The 20004-nt window shown below is 46.0% G+C and overlaps 1 protein-coding gene across 1 annotated transcript in view; it reads right to left on the reverse strand.

The window, feature by feature from the left end:
• Window positions 1–20004, reverse strand: part of LOC122932689 (merlin-like) — a 69521-nt gene that overhangs the window by 36730 nt on the left and 12787 nt on the right. Inside the window, exons 3-4 of the mRNA XM_044287251.1 lie at window positions 19149–19274; window positions 8700–8822 (exon numbers count right to left, since the gene is read on the reverse strand). Coding sequence (XP_044143186.1) covers window positions 8700–8822; window positions 19149–19274 — 249 coding nt within the window. The remainder of the gene's footprint in view (window positions 1–8699; window positions 8823–19148; window positions 19275–20004) is intronic.

Genomic DNA, 20004 nt, shown 5'->3' on the forward strand with positions numbered 1-20004 from the left:
CTGACATGAAGCCAGATTGTCTGTTACGGGACCTCTCTCCTCTGCCTGTGTGCTAGGCCTAAATATATGCCAATGGACTGTTGCAGTGGTGGCTGACGTGAAGCCTCATTCTCTGCTATGACATGCAGACTAATTCTCTGCTGACATGAAGCCAGATTGTCTGTTACGGGACCTCTCTCCTCTGCCTGGGTGCTGGGCCTAAATTTATGACAATGGACTGTTGCAGTGGTGGCTGACGTGAAGCCTGATTCTCTGCTGACATGAAGCCAGATCCTCTGTTACGGGACCTCTCTCCTCTGCCTGGGTGCTGGGCCTAAATTTATGAAAATGGACTCTTACAGTGGTGGGTGACGTGAAGCCTGATTCTCTGCTATGACATGAAGACTGATTCTCTGCTGACATGAAGCCAGATTGTCTGTTACGGGACCTCTCTCCTCTGCCTGGGTGCCGGGGCCTAAATATCTGAGAATGGACTGTTCCAGTGGTGGGTGACGGGAAGCCAGATTCTCTGCTATGGAACCTCTCTCCAATTGATTTTGGTTAATTTTTATTTATTTAATTTTTATTTTAATTAATTTCCCTATCCACATTTGTTTGCAGGGGATTTACCTACATGTTGCTGCCTTTTGCAGCCCTCTAGCCCTTTCCTGGGCTGTTTTACAGCCGTTTTAGTGCCGAAAAGTTCGGGTCCCCATTGACTTCAATGGGGTTCGGGTTCGGGACGAAGTTCGGATCGGGTTCGGATCCCGAACCCGAACATTTCCGGGATGTTCGGCCGAACTTCTCGAACCCGAACATCCAGGTGTTCGCTCAACTCTAGTTACGACCACCCTGCAATTCAGCAGCAGTGGCCGTACTTGCACAATATAGGAAAAAGCATTAGCCTCTCCGGTGGCTGGGACAATGAGAGTGCGCAAAGTTCAGCGCTTTTTCCTATATTGTGCATGCACTGTCACTGCTGACGTGCAGGGTGGTCATGACCATGAAAACGAGCAGTGTATAATGTGATGGAAAAATGCATCAACCCAGCAAAGGAAGCAATATGGATATTCACAATACATTAGTAAGTGCCTTGTATTAACTATATCTACATGATAAATGTCTTTTGCTGAAATGAGACAACCCCTTTACACCTGCTCACTGCGATGGTGAGCAGGTAAACAATGAAAAGAAGGCAGCACTCTTATGAGCACTGCCTTCTCTTCAAACAGCTAACTGGTGGGGGTGCCAGGAGTAAGACCCCCGCCGATCTGAGGATAGGTCATTTATATAAATAAAGCTCACAACCCTTTCAACGTGCCTTTCAAAGGTACATGTGGTCATGTGACATGAGGTCGTGAAACCAAAAATTGTGTGATTTGTTGGCTACTATTTTATGTGATTTGACTGTCAGGAAAAAAAATGCTAATATGCTGCATGTAAGTCACATACAACTTATTTTGGGTTCTATGCTAGAAAACTCACATGTGACTTGTGACCCGCAACCAAAAATCCAGCCGGGTTTGTTTTGTGTGCGACCATCATGTCACGGTTCCGTTATAACATGCGTCAGAACACAACCACATTGACAATGATTATGTGCAATGTTGCAAAGGCAACACTGCGTATATGGCGCAAAAGGCCCAAGCCTATGGCACATATGGTTAATAAGTATATTGCTGAGCTTATGAAATACTATTTTAGATGCACATTATACAAATATATATACAGACCGATGCTTTTTAAGTACATCAGCGACTTAAAAAGATTAAAATAGACAAATCGCCAGGACCGGATGACATACACCCCCGTATCCTAAGGGAATTAAGTAATGTCATAGCCAGACCCTTATTTCTGATATTTGCAGACTCTATACTGACAGGGAATGTCCCACAGGATTGGCGCATGGCATATGTGGTGCCAATATTCAAAAAGGGGCCAAAAACAGAGCCTGGAAACTATAGGCCGGTAAGTTTAACATCTGTTGTGGGTAAACTGTTTGAAGGTTTTCTGAGAGATGCTATATTACAGCATCTCAACAGAAATAAGCAAATAACGCCATATCAGCATGGCTTCGTGAGGGATCGGTCATGTCAGACTAATTTAATCAGTTTCTATGAGGAGGTAAGTTCTAGACTTGACAGCGGCGAATCAATGGATGTTGTATATCTGGACTTCTCTAAAGCATTTGACACTGTACCACATAAAAGGTTAGTATATAAAATGAGAATGCTCGGACTGGGAGAAAACGTCTGTAAGTGGGTAAGTAACTGGCTCAATGATAGAAAACAGAGGGTGGTTATTAACGGTACACACTCAGATTGGGTCACTGTCACTAGTGGGGTACCTCAGGGGTCAGTATTGGGCCCTATTCTCTTCAATATATTTATTACTGATCTTGTAGTAGGCTTGCATAGTAAAGTATCAATTTTCGCAGATGACACTAAACTGTGTAAAGTAATTTACACTGATGAGGACAGTATACTACTACAGAGGGATCTGGATATATTGGAGGCTTGGGCAGATAAGTGGCAGACGAGGTTTAACACTGATAAATGTAAAGTTATGCACATGGGAAGGAAAAATGCAAGTCAACCGTACATACTAAATGGTAAAACACTGGGTAACACTGACATGGAAAAGGATCTAGGAATTTTAATAAACAGCAAACTAAGCTGCAAAAACCAGTGTCAGGCAGCTGCTGCCAAGGCCAACAAGATAATGGGTTGCATCAGAAGGGGCATAGATTCCCGTGATAAGAACATAGTCCTACCACTTTACAAATCATTAGTCAGACTACACATGGAGTACTGTGTACAGTTCTGGGCTCCTGTAAACAAGGCAGACATAGCAGAGCTGGAGAAGGTCCAGAGGAGGGCAACTAAAGTAATAACTGGAATGGGGCAACTACAGTACCCTGAAAGATTATCAAAATTAGGGTTATTCACTTTAGAAAAAAGACGACTGAGGGGAGATCTAATTAATATGTATAAATATATCAAGGGTCAGTACAGAGATCTATCCCATCAGCTATTTATCCCCAGGACTGTGACTGTGACGAGGGGACATCCTCTGCGTCTGGAGGAAAGAAGGCTTGTACACAAACATAGAAAAGGATTCTTTACGGTAAGAGCAGTGAGAATATGGAACTCTCTGCCTGAGGAGGTGGTGATGGTGAGTACAATAAAGGAATTCAAGAGGGCCATGGACGTATTTCTGGAGCTTAATAATATCACAGGCTATAGCTACTAGAGAGGGGTCTTCCTCTAGATCAACTTGCGGGATAACAGGCCGAACTGGATGGACAAATGTCTTTTTTCGGCCTTATGTACTATGTTACTATGTTACTATGTATAAATTATCTATGGAAAATCTGTGTCAATTGACTTACAAATGTTTGACTATTACCAAGTAAATGTGAAGTTAGCCAAACTAGTGTTTTGGAAGTAAATGGTTAATTCTTTGTGGTTGTGTAGTTAGAAAGATTGACTAACCAAATGTGTCTAGGAAGAATTTGGTCCCCCAAGCCCACCACCCGACACCGGCAGGTCACAGGGAGATGAACGCCTCAGGACAGCGATACAGATGGCTGTGCTGTGGGGAAGGGGAGGGAGAGGCATCTCCCTTCCCTGTTCCTCTGATAGGCTGCCGGCACAAGTCCCGCAGCCTATCAGAGGCCGGTGCAGGCTGTGCAATGATGTCATCGCGCCACCTGAGCTGTACAGCACAGGACACAGGCCGGAAGAGGCCTGCATCGCATCGCTGTGTGATGGAGGTAAGTATAAGTGTTTATTTATTTTTTTATACTGGACTTTTACTGCCACATGGGGGAAGCGGGAGGCACATAATACTGGCACATGGGGGGGTTGGCACTTGATCCTGGCACATAGGGGGGCTTGGCACTTGATACTGGCACATGGGGGTGGGGGGTATGGTACTTGATACTGGCACATGGGGGGGTTGGTACTTGATACTGGCACATGGGGGGTTGACACTTTATACAGGCACATGGGGGGGTTGGCACTTGATGCTGGCACATGGGGGCGGTTGGCACTTGATACTGGCACATGGGTGGAGGCACTTGATACTGGCACATGGGGAGGCACTTGATACTGGCACATGGGGGAGGCACTTGATACTGGCACATGGGGGGAAGAGAATAACTTGTTACTGGCACATGGGGGGGTTTGACACTTGATACTGGCACATGGGGGGTTGGCACTTGATTCTGGCACATGGGGGGTTGGCACTTGATACTGGCACATGGGGGGGTTCGGCACTTGCTACTGGCACATGGGGGGAGGCACTTGATACTGGCACATGGGGGGAGGCACTTGATACTGGCACATGGGGGAAGAGAGGCACTTGTTACTGGCACATGGGGGGTTTGGCACTTGATACTGGCACATGGGGGGTTGGCACTTGATACAGACACAAAGGGGTTGGCACTTGATACTGGCACATGGGGGGTTGGCACTTGCTATTGGCACATGGGGTGGGGGGTTTGGCACTTGATACTGGCCCATGGGAGGTTGGCACTTGGTACTGGCACATGGGGGGTTGGCACTTGATACTGGCACATGGGGGGTTGGCACTTGATACTGGCACATGGGGGCGGTTGGCACTTGATACTGGTACATGGGAGTTGACACTTGATACTGGCACATGGGGGTTGGCACTTGATATTGGCAAATGGGGTGGGGGGTTTTGGCACTTGATACTGGCCCATGGAGGGTTGGCACTTGGTACTGGCATATGGGGGGTTGGCACTTGATACTGGCACATGGGGGGTTGGCACTTGATACTGGCACATGGGGGCGGTTGGCACTTGATACTGGCACATGGGGGGTTGGCACTTGATACTGGCACATGGGGGGAGGCGCTTGATACTGGCACATAGGGGGAAGAGATTCACTTGCTACTGGCACATGGGGGGTTTGACACTTGATACTGGCACATGGGGGTTGGCACTTGATACAGACACATGGGGGTTGGCACTTGATACTGGCACATGGGGGGTTGACACTTGATATTGGCACATGGGGTGGGGGGTTTGGCACTTGATACTGGCCCATGGGGGGTTGGCACTTGGTACTGGCACATGGGGGGTTTGCACTTGATACTGGCACATGGGGGGAGGCACTTGATACTGGCACATGCGGGGGAGGCACTTGATACTGGCACATGGGGGAGGCACTTGATACTGGCACATGGGGGAAGAGAGGCACTTGTTACTGGCACATGGGGCGGTTTGGCACTTGATACTGGCACATGGGGGGTTGGCACTTGATACTGACACATGGGGTTTGGCACTTGATACTGGCACATGGGGGGAGGCACTTGATACTGGCACATGGGGGAAGGCACTTGATACTGGCACATAGGGGGAGGCACTTGATACTGGCACATGGGGAAGAGAGGCACTTGTTACTGGCACAAACAATCCTCAAAAGGAAACAACAACAGGAGTGAACTGGAGATCCAACACCTCCACAGCAACTCCAACTCCACCAGAGGTCAGAATAGAAGATCTGGAAAGAAGGTCTATATCTGGCAACAAGGGAAGCAGAAAGGGAGAATATATAGTAGCTGGGAGTGGCTGACAGAGAACAGCTGAAAGGAAAAGCTTCAGATTCCTAAATGTGACAAAAAGAATTGCAAATCTAGGCAGGAAAACCTGGACCGGAATCCATTCCCACCACTAGGTCATGGAGCGATCTCTTGAAACAGAGTGAGTAGCCACCTGCTGCGACCTTCTGACCCCAGGCACAACAGGGTTAGCGATAGGTCGTGACACCCTCGTGACAATACACCTATATTAGGCGTATTTCTGGCACAGATTGCAGCACAATGTTTATTTGCATCGCAATCTGCGACTTTTCCCCGCTCAAGCAAGGTCTAAAAAAGTGGGTGTGGGTTTGGAAGTAGGCGGGGCAGCAGACACGTCTCATTTATCATTTTCTACGCTTGTTTTAGGCATAGAAAATGGTCTAAGTGTAAGCCAGCAAGGAAGCGTCTAAAATTCTAGTCTTAATAAATGACCCCCTATATCTGTCATTTAATGGCACAAAAGAAAGGTCTAAGGTGTATCATGAAAAATAATGTCAAATACATGTAGGTTGGCTCAGAAATTAATTAGTTATTCTCAGTTAGGTAGGTCCATTGCTAAAACTGAAGAATTGGCCTAGCAAGGGGGTAAAACCTCTGGTGATGAAGCTAAAATATCTGCCCCAGTGTTGTAGAAGTGTTGGAAGAAAGCCATGGTCAGTTATGTACTAAGTTCTGTGTAGCTATGAAGATGAACTGTGTACAGAAGTTTTCATACAACCATATAAGAAATATTAGCCATAGGTACTACTGTACAGTCGTGGCCAAAAGTTTTGAGAATTACATAAATATTGTAAATTGGAAAAGTTGCTGCTTAAGTTTTTATAATAGCAATTTGCATATACTCCAGAATGTTATGAAGAGTGATCATATGAATTGCATAGTCCTTCTTTGCCATGAAAATTAACTTAATCACAAAAAAACCTTTCCACTGCATTTCATTGCTGTCATTAAAGGACCTGCTGAGATCATTTCGCCTTGTTAACTCAGGTGAGAATGTTGACGAGCACAAGGCTGGAGATCAATATGTCAGGCTGATTGGGTTAAAATGGCATCAACAATTTATAGGATCATCAAGAACTTCAAGGAAAGAGGTTCATTTCTTGTTAAGAAGGCTTCAGGGCGTCCAAGAAAGTCCAACAAGCGCCAGGATCGTCTCCTAAAGAGGATTCAGCTGCGGGATCGGAGTGCCACCAGTGCAGAGCTTGCTCAGGAATGGCAGCAGGCAGGTGTGAGCGCATCTGCACGCACAGTGAGGCGAAGACTTTTGGAAGATGGCCTGGTGTCAAGAAGGGCAGCAAAGAAGCCACTTCTCTCCAAAAAAAACATCAGGGACAGATTGATCTTCTGCAGAAAATATGGTGAATGGACTGCTGAGGACTGGGGCAAAGTCATATTCTCTGATGAAGCCTCTTTCCGATTGTTTGGGGCATCAGGAAAAAGGCTTGTCCGGAGAAGAAAAGGTGAGCGCTACCATCAGTCCTGTGTCATGCCAACAGTAAAGCATCCTGAGACCATTCATGTGTGGGGTTGCTTCTCATCCAAGGGAGTGGGCTCACTCACAATTTTGCCCCAAAACACAGCCATGAATAAAGAATGGTACCAAAACACCCTCCAACAGCAACTTCTTCCAACAATCCAACAACAGTTTGGTGAAGAACAATGCATTTTCCAGCATGATGAAGCACCGTGCCATAAGGCAAAAGTGATAACTAAGTGGCTCTGGGACCAAAACATTGACATTTTGGGTCCATTGCCTGGAAACTCGCCAGATCTTAATCCCATTGAGAACTTGTGGTCAATCCTCATGAGGCGGGTGGACAAACAAAAACCCACTAATTCTGACAAACTCCAAGAAGTAATTATGAAAGAATGGGTTGCTATCAGTCAGGAATTGGCCCAGAAGTAGATTGAGAGCATGCCCAGTCGAATTGCAGAGGTCCTGAAACAGAAGGGCCAACACTGCAAATACTGACCCTTTGCATAAATGTCATGTAATTGTCGATAAAAGCCTTTGAAACGTATGAAGTGCGTGTAATTATATTTCACTACATCACAGAAACAACTGAAACAAAGATCTAAAAGCAGTTTAGCAGCAAACATTGTGAAATCTAATATTTGTGTCATTCTCAAAACTTTTGGCCACGACTGTACATCTAATTTATATTTTCTCCGAAATACTTCAGACATTATTATACAGAATTAGAATGCGGAGAGGAGAGAAGAAACATTTTATGTCAAATAGTACATATTGCTCTTAATTTTATTTGAATGAGTATTCTTTTTATTATAATCTATAAGACACGATGTAAACAACGCAGTAAATACAGTTGAAACTCGAAAATTTTAATATTGTGCAAAGTTCATTTATTTCAGTAACGCAACCTAAAAGGTGAAACTAACATATGAGAGACTCATTACATGCAAAGCGAGATATTTCAAGCCTTTGTTATAATTTGGATGATTATGGCTTACAGCTTATGAAACCCAAAAGTCACAATCTCAGGTACCCTTTGTTCAGGGGGTATGGATGAATTAGCTGACTAGAGTGGGACACTTTGAGCCTAGAATATTGAACCTTTTCACAAAATTCTAATTTTAAGCTGCATTAATGCAATTCCTTTTAGTTTTAATTACTGAAATAAATAAACTTTTGCTGCTTGCAGTCCAGTGCTATAGTCGGGCCTATCCCCTCACAGCTGTTATCTGTCAGCTAGGGGGAGGTCCAGACTACACAGCCTGACTGCTATTCAGCAATCTACTTTTTTATTTTATTATTATGACCAGGAAATGATGTAAAGGGCTTGTCCCACCATTACATTAGCTTTTTCTTTTAGCTGCTCTGCAGTGATCGGAGGAGATCGGAGATGTAGCTGTGGGGATGTTGACTGACCATTGCTATACACTGTGAACACCAGATGGCACTATAGTTGTTCAGTAAAAGACATAGCACTTTACTCGATGTCTTTTTAACAGCATAACAATGGCAAAAGTGCTTCATGTTTTATCATTTATACAATGAATATGATATGTAATGGTAGGATCTTTAAATGAGTCTATGAACCTATACTTTGCAGTCATACATACATCTGAGATCCAGTCAAATAAATTACCTGAAGGAAAAACAGATGCTGAGTTATGTCCTGAAACAGCTCCTCAGACACATTCTCTGGGTAAAATCTGGCCAAAAAGCGGAACTTCAGGGGATCTTCCTTAGGAACATCCTGTTGTAAAATCTGATGGTATAATATGTAAAGTTTACTTTGTCAATCTGATTTTTTTTTTATTAACTATGAAAATGGTTTATAATGTTAGTATGAAATTTTCAAAACATTTGGTCTAGCCATCCATCCTAAATATTATCCAAAATAACAACATAAGGGTTCACGCACACGGACATATTTTTTTCAGTTTCAGTGCAGTTTTTTTTTGCGGCCCGTATGCAGAGCCATTCACTTCAGTGGGGCAGCAAAAAAACGGAAATTACTCTGTGTGCATTCAATGTCTGTATGTCTGCATAGCCGTTCTGCAAAAAAATAGAACATGTCCTATTATTCTCCGTATAACGGACAAGAATAGGACTGTTCTATTATAGGCTAGACTTTCAGTTCCAAAGAATGTGGAATGCACACTGGCTGGTATCCGTGTTTTGCGGCTCACACAGAGTTCACACAGTCAGTGTTCGGTCAGTGATTTCCATCAGTGATTGTAATTAGAGATGAGCAAATTTCTAAAAAAAAGATTTGCCGGTTCGCGAATCCCGTTAAAAATCGGCTATTTCCTGGCTGCAGAGAGCCTTTATAGTGGTATAGAACACTTGTGCCTTGCAGTAACATGCATAGGGAGTCTGCTGTGGTAGTGAAACAATACTGTGAGTCAGTATGACATGTAGATGACAGGGGTCACTCTTAGAATCACTGCACACTTCACTTATTTGGGCAGTCACGGGGCAAAAACTGACCAAATAACTCAAGTATGAACTCAGCCTTACAGGTCAATGTTAGCGCCAGGTATAAAGAACCGTGCAGAGCCTACTATACTACTATAGCATGAAGGAGCACGCTCCTTTTAAACCAATTCACTGATTCCACATAGATTTCTACAGAACCTGTTCTATTAAACACTTATACAACTAGAGACCCCCGACAGAGTGGAGAGGGTGTCAGCAGTAAGTTTGTGTTGACGTCACTGATTATTTTGCCCTTCCTCTGATCCTTCAGAACAATAAGCCCCAAAAAAAGGATCGTGTCTGTGGAGCATCCGCCTTCATTCGGTCAGCATTTGGTCAGTAATTCATCAGTATTGCTAAAGCTAAAAAAAAGCTGGAGTGGAGCCAAAGCAGAGATGACACTTGAATGGAATATTTGCATGTGTTCTGTGTTTTGTACCCACTCCTGCTTTTGGCTACCAAATCATAAGCCAATTCTGATGGGACCATACAGGCCTTACAGCTTTTACATAGACAGGATCCGATGTGCGTCTCATTTTTCCTTCCTTCTGACAGATCAGAAGAAGGGTCAAATAAATGACGATGTTAGCCAGGCCGAGAAGCAAAATAGTGGTCCAATCATGAAGTGAGGAGGGTGGGAACAACATGAGAAGTCCACAGAGTGGCCCTATGACATAGTGGTGAGGTGGAAGCAGCATGAGGAGACCACAGAGTGGCCCAATGACAGAGTCTAGAGGTGGCAGCAGCATCAGGAGGAGGCCACAGAGTGGCACAATGACAGTGTGGAGGTGTCGGCAGCAGCAGTATCAGGAGTAGGCCACAGAGTGGCACAATAACAGTGTGGAGGTGGTAGCAGCAGCATCAGGAGGCCACAGAGTGACATAATGACAGAGTGTGGAGGTGGCAGCTGCAGCAGCATCAGGAGGAGGCCACAAGGTGGCACAATGACAGTGTTGAGGTGGCAGCAGCATCAGGAGACCACAGGGTGGAACAATGACAGACCGTGGGGGTGGCGGCAGCAGCAGCATCAGGAGGAGGCCACAGGGGGTGGCACAATGAAAGTGTAGAGGTGGAAGCAGCATCAGGAGGCCACAGAGTGGCACAATGACAGAGTGTGGAGGTTGCAGCAGCAGCATCAGAAGGAGGCAACAGGGTGGCACAATGACAGAGTGTGGAGGTGACAGCAGCATCTTCAGGAGTCCACAGAGTGGCACAATGACAGAGTGTGGAGGTGGTGGCGGCAGCAGCATCAGGAGAAGGCCACAGGGTGGCACAATGACAGTGTAGATGTGGCAGTAGCAGCATCAGGAGGCCACAGACTGGCACAATGACACAATGTGGAGATGGCCGCAGCATCAGGAGGAGGCCACAGGGTGGCACAATGACAGTGTGGAGGTGGCAGCAGCATGAGGAGACCACAGAGTGGCACAATGACAGAGTGTGGAGGTAGTGGCAGGAGCAGCATCAGGAGGAGGCCACAGGGTGGCACAATGACACAGTGTGGAGATGGCTGCAGCATCAGGAGGAGGCCACAGGGTGGCACAATAACAGTGTGGAGGTGGCAGCAACAGCATGAGGAGACCACAGAGTGGCACAATGACAGAGTGTGGAGGTGGTGGCAGCATCAGGAGGATGCCACAGGGTGGCACAATGACAGTGTGGTGATAGCAGCAGCAGAATCAGGAGGCCACAGCGTGGCACAATGACGCAGCACGGAGGTGGCGGCAGCAGCAGAATCAGGAGGAGGCCACAGGGTGGCACAATGACAGTGTGGAGGTGGCAGCAGCAGCATCAGGAAGCCAGAGGCTGGCAAGCTGACATAGTGTTGAGGTGGCAGCAGCATCAGGAGACCACAGAGTGGCAAGGTGACAGTGTGAAGGTGGCAGCAGCATCAGGAGACCACAGAGTGGCAAGGTGACATAGTGTGGAGGTGGCAGCAGCATAAAGAGACCACAGAGTGACCCGGTGACAGAGTGGGGAGGTAGGTGGCAATACCAGTACCAACTGAAGATGGTGGGTGAAAGAAGGAGCACTTGGCATCAGATGTGTGGCATCAGGCGGGTGGCAGCAGCAGAATAGTAGCTGAGGCAGGTAGCCAGAAAAAAACGGTCTCTTGTCAAGTGTGTGTTGATGTGGCACCATGGATGATCTAGTCTGATGCATCAGGCATTGGTGGGTGGAAATCCTGGCTGATCCACGCCTGATTCATCTTGACAAAGGTCGGTCTCTACACATTTTGGGTGGACAGGCGAGTTCTTCTTGGGGTAACTATTGCCCCCGCCGCACTAAACACCCACTCTGATGCCACACTACTGGCCCGGGCAGGACAGTTTTTCCAGGGCAAACTCTGCCAGTTGTGGCCACAAATCCAGTTTGGCTCCCCAGTAGTCCAGCAGATCTTCAATGTGGGGTGGCAGGGTGCTGTCCAAGTATGCCACCACCCGCTGGTTCAGGTCCTGCTTCAGGTCTATCTTCTGCTGGTGAGTAGTCTGTTCACTAGTCGAAGAAAGAAAGCTGCTCATCAGCGACTCTAGACTCAAGTTGCTTCTGATGGAGCTGGAACTGCTCCTACCCCACCACCCTGCCACAGCAGCTATGGCTGAGGAACATGAGCGCAGAAGGTCCCTCAACGTGAGCGCAGAAGACCTGCGATAGGATGGATGATAGCGCAGATAGGCAGCGGTCAACTGACTACATAGGATGTCTCTATAGTAGTTCAGTTTGTCCTTCCTTTTCAGCGGGTGTAAAAAAGGCCCCCATTTTGGACCAGTAGCGAGGGTCCAACAATGTGGAGAGCCAGAAGTCTTCCCTCTGCCGAATGCTGACAATTCGGCTGTCACTACGCAAGTAAGTGAGCATGCATCGGGCCATTTTTGCAAGTGACTCGGAGGGACTCCCTGCCTCCATCTCCACTGCATACTGCCACGGTGTGTCTGGGTCCTCTGCCTCATCTTCCTCATTGCCCTGTAGCTCCTCTGGCTCCTCCTGCTCCTCCTCTCCTGTCACCTGTGTATAAAAACCACCCAATTCGCTACACATTGCTTGTGCTCCAATGTCCTCCTCCTCCTCCAGTTCACCCCCCACAGGGCTCATGTGACCGTGAGATCTAGGCACCACCTCTCCAGTCCCCTGACCAGCCAGATCCAGATTTACCAGCATCTGTTCCAGGACATGAAGCAGTGGAATGACGTTTATCCCGTAGTCCTGGTGACTGACAAATAACATGGCCTTCTCAAAGGGCCTGAGCAAACGGCAGGTGTCACAAATGAGCTGCCACTGGCTGACATCGAAGTTACACAGGGGAGTACTCCTATCCGCTTGAATCATCAAGAAATCGTTTATGGCATTTCTCTGTTCATATAGTCGGTCCAACATATGAAGGTTGGAATTCCAACGGGTGTAAACGTTGCATATCAGGCTATGTTGGGGGATGCCGTTTTGCCGCTGCAGCTCAAGGAGGGTGTGCTTTGCGGTGTACGAGTGGCTGAACTGCATGCAAAGTTTTTAGGATGTCTTGCAGATGGGTGGAAGACTTCCCAGATTGAACCCGTGTGCCATGCAGGGCGCATGGCTCAGCCCTCCTTGACGCAGCGACAACACCATGTTCTTCCTGTTGTCGGTCACCATGCTTTCAGTTTTGAGTTGTCGCGGAGAAAGCCAGGATTCGATTTCTTGATGAAGGACACGGAGCAGTTCCTACCCTGTGTGACTCCGTTCGCCCAGGCAAACGAGGTGCAGAACAGCGTGACACTGCCGTGCCCTACACATGCGGTATGCTGGAGCTGCGCTGTGAATTGTCCCTGCAGTGGAGGCTGAGGACACGGTGGAGGATGAGGAGGCAGAGGCGGACATTGTCGCAGGACCAATGGCATGAGAACATGGAGGCAGAAGCGGCATCACCTGGCCAAGTTGCTGGTGTGGCTGTGCAGGAACCACATTCACCCAGTGGGCCGTAAAGGACATGTATTGTCCCTGACCATAGTTACAGCTCCACACGTCGGCACTGCCGTGCACTTTGGCAGACCCTGACAGGCTCAAGGACTGGCCCACCTTCTGTTCTACATACGTGTGCAGGGCTGGTACTACCCTTTTGGCAAAGAATTGACGGCTTGGGACTCTCCACCTCGGCTTGGCACAAGCCATCAGTTCTCTGAAAGGTGCAGAGTCCACCACTTGCAAAGGGAGGGACTGCAGCACCAGCAACTTGGACAGGAGCACATTCAGCTTCTGCGCCGTTGGATGAGTGCACACATTCTGTTGTCTTTTGGCAATCGCTTCAGTGACTGATTACTGACGAAATGACTGACGTGGAGTAGGAGGAGGAGCAGGAGCATCAGGACCAGCAGATGATGGGAAGGACAGGCAGTTCCCTTCGGCTGAGTTGGTGGAACCTTGACTGCCTGAAATCGGGTGCGTGCCACTGGATGATGCAGTGGTTGCTGCGGCAGGCTGGACCACCACATCGGAGCCACGGTTCTCCCAGGCCACTTTATGGTGACACTGCATATGTTGACGCAGGGCCGTGGTGCCAACATTGGCACCCTGGCCACGTTTCACCTTCTGCCCACAGATTCTACAAATGGCCATTTTCACCTCCTCCGGCGGCTTAACAAAAAACTGCCACACCGCCGAGTAGGTGATTTCACCCCCAACACTCCGCACTGACTGCTACTGCCGCTGCTTCCGTGAACCCCTGCACCACTACTTTCTGGGCAGGTAGGCTCCTGCGCAGTGGGTGGTGTACCCCGGGCACGTTTGGCTCCCGACCTCCCACTGCTGCCACCCTGCTGGCTCCACCGCTGCCTCACAGGCAAGCTGCCTCCCTATTCTCCCGATGATGGGGAAACCCCTAATTCACCCGGCTCCCAAGTGCAATCAGCTACATCATTATTATCGAGTACTGTCTGCACATCACTGATGTCCTCCTCAACGGTCTCTGGGTCAGAAGCCTGACCACTCGCAACACCAGCTCCCACGCCACTATCCTCATTACTACTTGCCCGCCTACAGGAGGAAGTGGCGGATGTCTCCTCCACATCTTGGCTGGTCAGTAATTGCTTACTGTCCTCTAGTAGCTCGTCCTCGCTGTATAGTGGAGCTGAGCCCACAGCATACAATACTTCTCTGGCTAAGGGAACAGAAAAGGACAGAGGCAGGTTGAGGACAGGTGAGGGCACAGGGCCTGCTCCTGGGCCATGCCAACTAAGAGTTATGTATGATGAATCCATCGACTCTTGGCTGGGTGTGTCTGATGTCATTTGGGACGAAGTGGATGACCTAGTCAAGCATTCAAGAACCGCTGGGTTGCTGGTCAAGACACAACCTCTAGATGACACCTGGAGCTCAGGCCTCTCGCTGCAACTCCTGCTGCCACGCCCCCTTACTCTGCTGCGACCTGTGCCTGCGCCAGAAACATTTAGGCCTCTGCCACTCCCCGGTGCATGGCCTGGCACTTCTCTTTCTGACATACTGTTAGATCAAACAAATAAATAAATAAAAGGAAATTAAAACTCCCCAAAAAAGTCTGTAATTTTCTCACTTCAACACACAACAGCTAATAAGCCCTTTTTTTCACTAATACACGCAAAAGAAGGCTTTAGAACATATAACTGCACCGCTGAACGGCAAATAGGTCTTTATTTTTTTCCACTTATACACGCCACAAAAGGCTTTAGAACATATAATTGCACCGCAGAATGGCAAATATATATTTTTTTGCCACTAATACAAACCAAAAAGTGCTGTAATTTTCTCACTTCACCACACAACGGCAAATAAATTTTTTTGTGCCACTAATACATGCCCAAAAAGGCTTTAGAACATATAACTGCACCGCTGAACGGCAAATATATATATTTTTGCCACTAATACACGCCAAAAAGGGCTGTAATTATCTCACTTCACCACAGAACGGCAAATACTTTTTTTTATGCCACTAATGCATGCAAAAAAGGGCATTAGAACATATAAGTGCACCGCTGAACGGCGAATAGGCCCTTACTTTTTTCCACTTATATACTCCAGAAAAGGCTTTAGAACATATAACTGCACCCCTGAACGGCAAATAATATATATATTTTTGCCACTAATACACGCCAAAAAGGGCTTTAGAACATATAACTGCACCGCTGAACGGCAAATAATATATATTTTTTTGCCACTAATACACCCCAAAAAGAGCTTTAGAACATATAACTGCACCGCTGAATGGCAAATAGGCCCTTATTTTTTTCCACTTATACACGCCACAAAAGGCTTTAGAACATCTAACTGCATATAAGGGCTGTCATTTTCTCACTTCACCATACAACGACTAATAAGCACTTTTTTCCCACTAATTCAAGCCAAAAAAATGCTTTGGAACATATAACTGCACCGCACAAGGGCAAATAAGACATAGAAATATTTCCTTGTAAAAAACCCTGTTAATGGCCTTATCAAACAGCACTTGCACCCCAATAACAAGAACGGTTTGCTGGAATGACAGAGCTGTATAATGGCAATTTGGATCCCCAGTCAGTGCAGCAAAGTGTAATAGGATTGTTCCTAATACCCAGGCTGTAACCTCCCCTACTGAACCCTGTTCTGCTTCAATACTGTGGAATGAACCCTCCCTATCCTTTCCCAGCAGGAAAATGTATTTATTTGATCTAACAGTATGTCAGACAGAGAAGTGCCAGGCCCTGCACAGGGTAGTGGCAGATGCCTAAATGTTTCTGGCGCAGGCACAGGTCACAGCAAAGTAAGGGGGCATGGCAGCAGGAGTTGCAGCGAGAGGCCTGGGCTCCCGGTGTCATCTACAGCAAAATAAAAGTTTTAAAGTCTTTTCTACTATTGTCCCTAGCGCCTGCTGACGTCTCTCCTGCACTAAGTACACTGGAAAATGGCTGAATCCAAGATGGCTGAGGCTATTTATAGGGCTGTGGCATCACAGGGCTGGCTGGCTGCTGATTGGCTGCATGCATGGCATTGTGGGTGATCCCTCGTTCACAGAGTTCCTTGCCTCATGTCCTAACGCATGCAGCAGCCATTTTAGGGAAAAAATGTGATTCGTTACCACAAAGAGTGAGGAAATTCAAATTCGCTGCGAATCAAATTTTTCCTGAAACTCGGGTCGAATTCCACTTCGTCAACTTCGATTTGCTCATCTCTAATTGTGAGCCAAAACCAGGTGTGGGTCAGAAACACAGAAAAGGCGCAAGTCTTTCCATTATACCGTATCTCTGTGGAGGCTTCACTACTGATTTTGGCTCATAATAACTGACGGAAATAACTGATCAAATAACTAAAGTGTGAACTAGGGCTAGGTTCACATTAGCAGAGCTTTCGCCATGTTTATGTTCCTGTAAAGGAGCACAAAATCAAAAGGGAAATGTTGTATCCAGCATACGTTAAATACCAAAGACACCCAAAGGATTCCATTGTTTGTCAGAGTCTCCAACTGGAACATCTTCCACAGATGTGAACATAGCCTAACAGTTATATTTCATTTCTACTATGTGCAGTGTAGAAAAGTCGTAGGTTCAATGCTGTTGATAGATCTTATTATGATATTGATCAGTAATGCATAAATCCTTTAAAAGTATTTATTTTTATTTATGAACATCCAAATATAATGCTACGTATACGAGAGCCTAAATACTTCTATTGAGTCCTCTTTAACTGGAAGTTTACAATGTTGACGAGCAGCAAGTAGCTTTTTGTTGGTTTCTAGTTAGGAATGCCTTATTGAACAAAGTGAAAACAGTAAAGATATATATATTGCAAAGATAATAGATCTTCTTTATCTTATATCTGCACACCTACATGCTCAGCTTGTGTTAATCAAACATACTTTTTCATTTTTAAAGAGGTTAATTCCTGTTTTTGAAAACACCATAGCAACGAATATAAAGAAATGAGAACATTAGAATACACCGTGCAATAACAGAAAACCATCCAGCCGCCAGAACATCAAAGTCCTGAAAAAAAACCTGACACGCTTTGGGCAGGATGTTCTAAATCATGTCTGCACAACTTTATTTTCTGTGCTTTTCATGCACCCACAATTGCCCGATATTGCCCTGTAATGGCACTTTCTAACTATTTCCCCCTAACGTCTTAGCCATTAGCAATTATTCAATGTCTAAAACCCATGAAATCCATTTCAGGTGACTACCTCTTGAAGCTCATCAAGAGAATGCCAAGAGTGTGCAAAGCAGTAATCAAAGCAAAAGTTGGCTACCTTGAAGAACCTAGAATATGACATATTTTCAGTTGTTTCACACTTTTTTGTTATATATATAATTCCATGTGTTAATTCATAGTTTTGATGCCTTCAGTGTGAATCTACAATTTTCATAGTCATGAAAATAAAGAAAACTCTTTGAATGAGAAGGTGTGTCCAAACTTTTGGTCTGTACTGTATGTATACAGTATGTACAGCATGTACATGAGGTGGAATAAAGAAGAGTAGTATGTCTAACTTACCTACCCAGTTAGTAAAATATATCATGTTCCTATGATATTATGCACAACCTAGATTGCAGTTATGTGTGGTCCCCAATCGGCATGTCCGTTTGTGCAGAGAGTGGGTAGACATGGCATATAGTGTAGTTTATTGTAGTTGTGAATGCGGCACGTTTATATAACTCCCGTTAACTACAGTGGTGTGGGCAGTCTCCTCCTCTTTGGATTGCACAGGGGAACAGGGTACCCACATTCTACATCCAATATGTGGCAGTCCCAAAAGTGAAACATCCACCTATCAGACATTTATGGCATACACTGCTGATATGCTGTAAGTGTCTCAGAAATGGCCAGGAAATGTGCCCCTCTGACCAGATAAGGTTATGCCTTATGCTCAATTAGGTATATTTTGGGCAATATGAGCCCTCATCACAGTCACACAAACTGATGCACCCTACAACGGTAATGTCCAGTGTTCTGAGAAAATTATAGTTGCAAGTCAACTTTTGTTGATACTTTTTAAACAAAGGTATATATGAGCCCACCAAAGCAGAGGCTATAAGGTGGACACAGGCTGTAAAACAGGGACAGGTATATACACACAAGTCCCTGCACTGATACAAATACATTTTGCAATGTATCCGTGCAGGGACTTGTGTGTGTGTACCTGTGTGGTAGGTGGTTCGTCTTCCTGATTGCGGCCACAGATGCATGGGGGTACTGTGCTCATGTTTTAGTACAGGCATGCCCAACCTGCGGCCCTCCAACTGTTGCAAAACTACAACTCCCAGAATGCCCGAACAGCCTACAGCAGGGCATTGTGGAAGTTTAAGTTTTACAACAGCTGGAGGGCCGCAGGTTGATCATGCCTGTTCTAGTACATGCAGTGAATGTACCATTCTGGCCAGCATGTTTACAGAGCCAGGTATGTTGCTCTGCTGCCCTCCTTCCCTTATACTAACCATTACCACTTCACTGCACGTCCCTGCTTTATAGCCTGTACCTACCGTATAGCCTCTGTTTGGTGGGCCATTATATACAGTGCCATTGGTTAATCCAGTATTAATAAAGTTGCATTTTAACTGTTTCCTTCCAGGCTAGTATTTTTCTACATTGTATTGGAAATCTCTTTTCACATTACTTTGTTAGTATCAAATGCATTTACCTTTTTATCCAGCTTTAGCCAGGTGTCTACCCCACTTGCCATATATTGTAGACCAAAAAACCAAGTCTCTTTCAGTACCAGATGTTTGCACACCAAATCAAAGAGGTCTTTTCCCTTCCAGTCCATCTTAAGAAAAAATAGATTATTTTGTATGAAAATTTCACAAAGCAAGTATAGAGTCCATAAAAAAACTTAACACAAAGTTACTGAATTCAATGATATAGCCACTTACACTGTTTCTCACTTTCTGTAGGGACATTATTATAATTTCCATGATGTCTATTAACAATTCAACCTAAGCCATTATAGGGATTGTCTAGGATTTTTTGAAAATTTCTACCACCTTGTGGATCCTGTGAAGAGAGTTATACTTACCTGCTCCCTGCCACTCCGTTTGGGCTCCGTGGGTCCTGTGTACATATGTAAACATTCTGCGTGGACAGAGTCATGTATACCTCTGCATCCAATGACTGGCCTCAGCGGTGACATGTCCCCAAGCTGTGTCATGTACCACTTTTGGACATATCACCACTGAGACCAGTCATTAGCTGCTGTGGCACATGTGACCCTATCCATGCAGGAAATTTACAAGTGGGCCCCAGAAGTCCATTAAAGACAGCCCAAGAGCCATGGAGTCCAAATGGCAGCAGCGGAGAGCAGGTAAGTATGGCTCTCTTCATAGGTCCCGTTGGACGGGAAAATGGATGTTAAAAAAAATCCTGGACAACTCCTTTTATTTTAAACTTTGTGTCTAAATTGTCATCAATCCAGTTTACCTTACTATCTCACAGAATTGCCTACTGCCACTGAGCCAGCCCATTGCTACTAGCATCTAAAGGCTTCATGTAGAGTTGGT

This window comes from Bufo gargarizans, chromosome 3, assembly GCF_014858855.1.
Source record: "Bufo gargarizans isolate SCDJY-AF-19 chromosome 3, ASM1485885v1, whole genome shotgun sequence".
In the NCBI taxonomy this organism is placed as follows: Eukaryota; Metazoa; Chordata; class Amphibia; order Anura; family Bufonidae; genus Bufo; species Bufo gargarizans.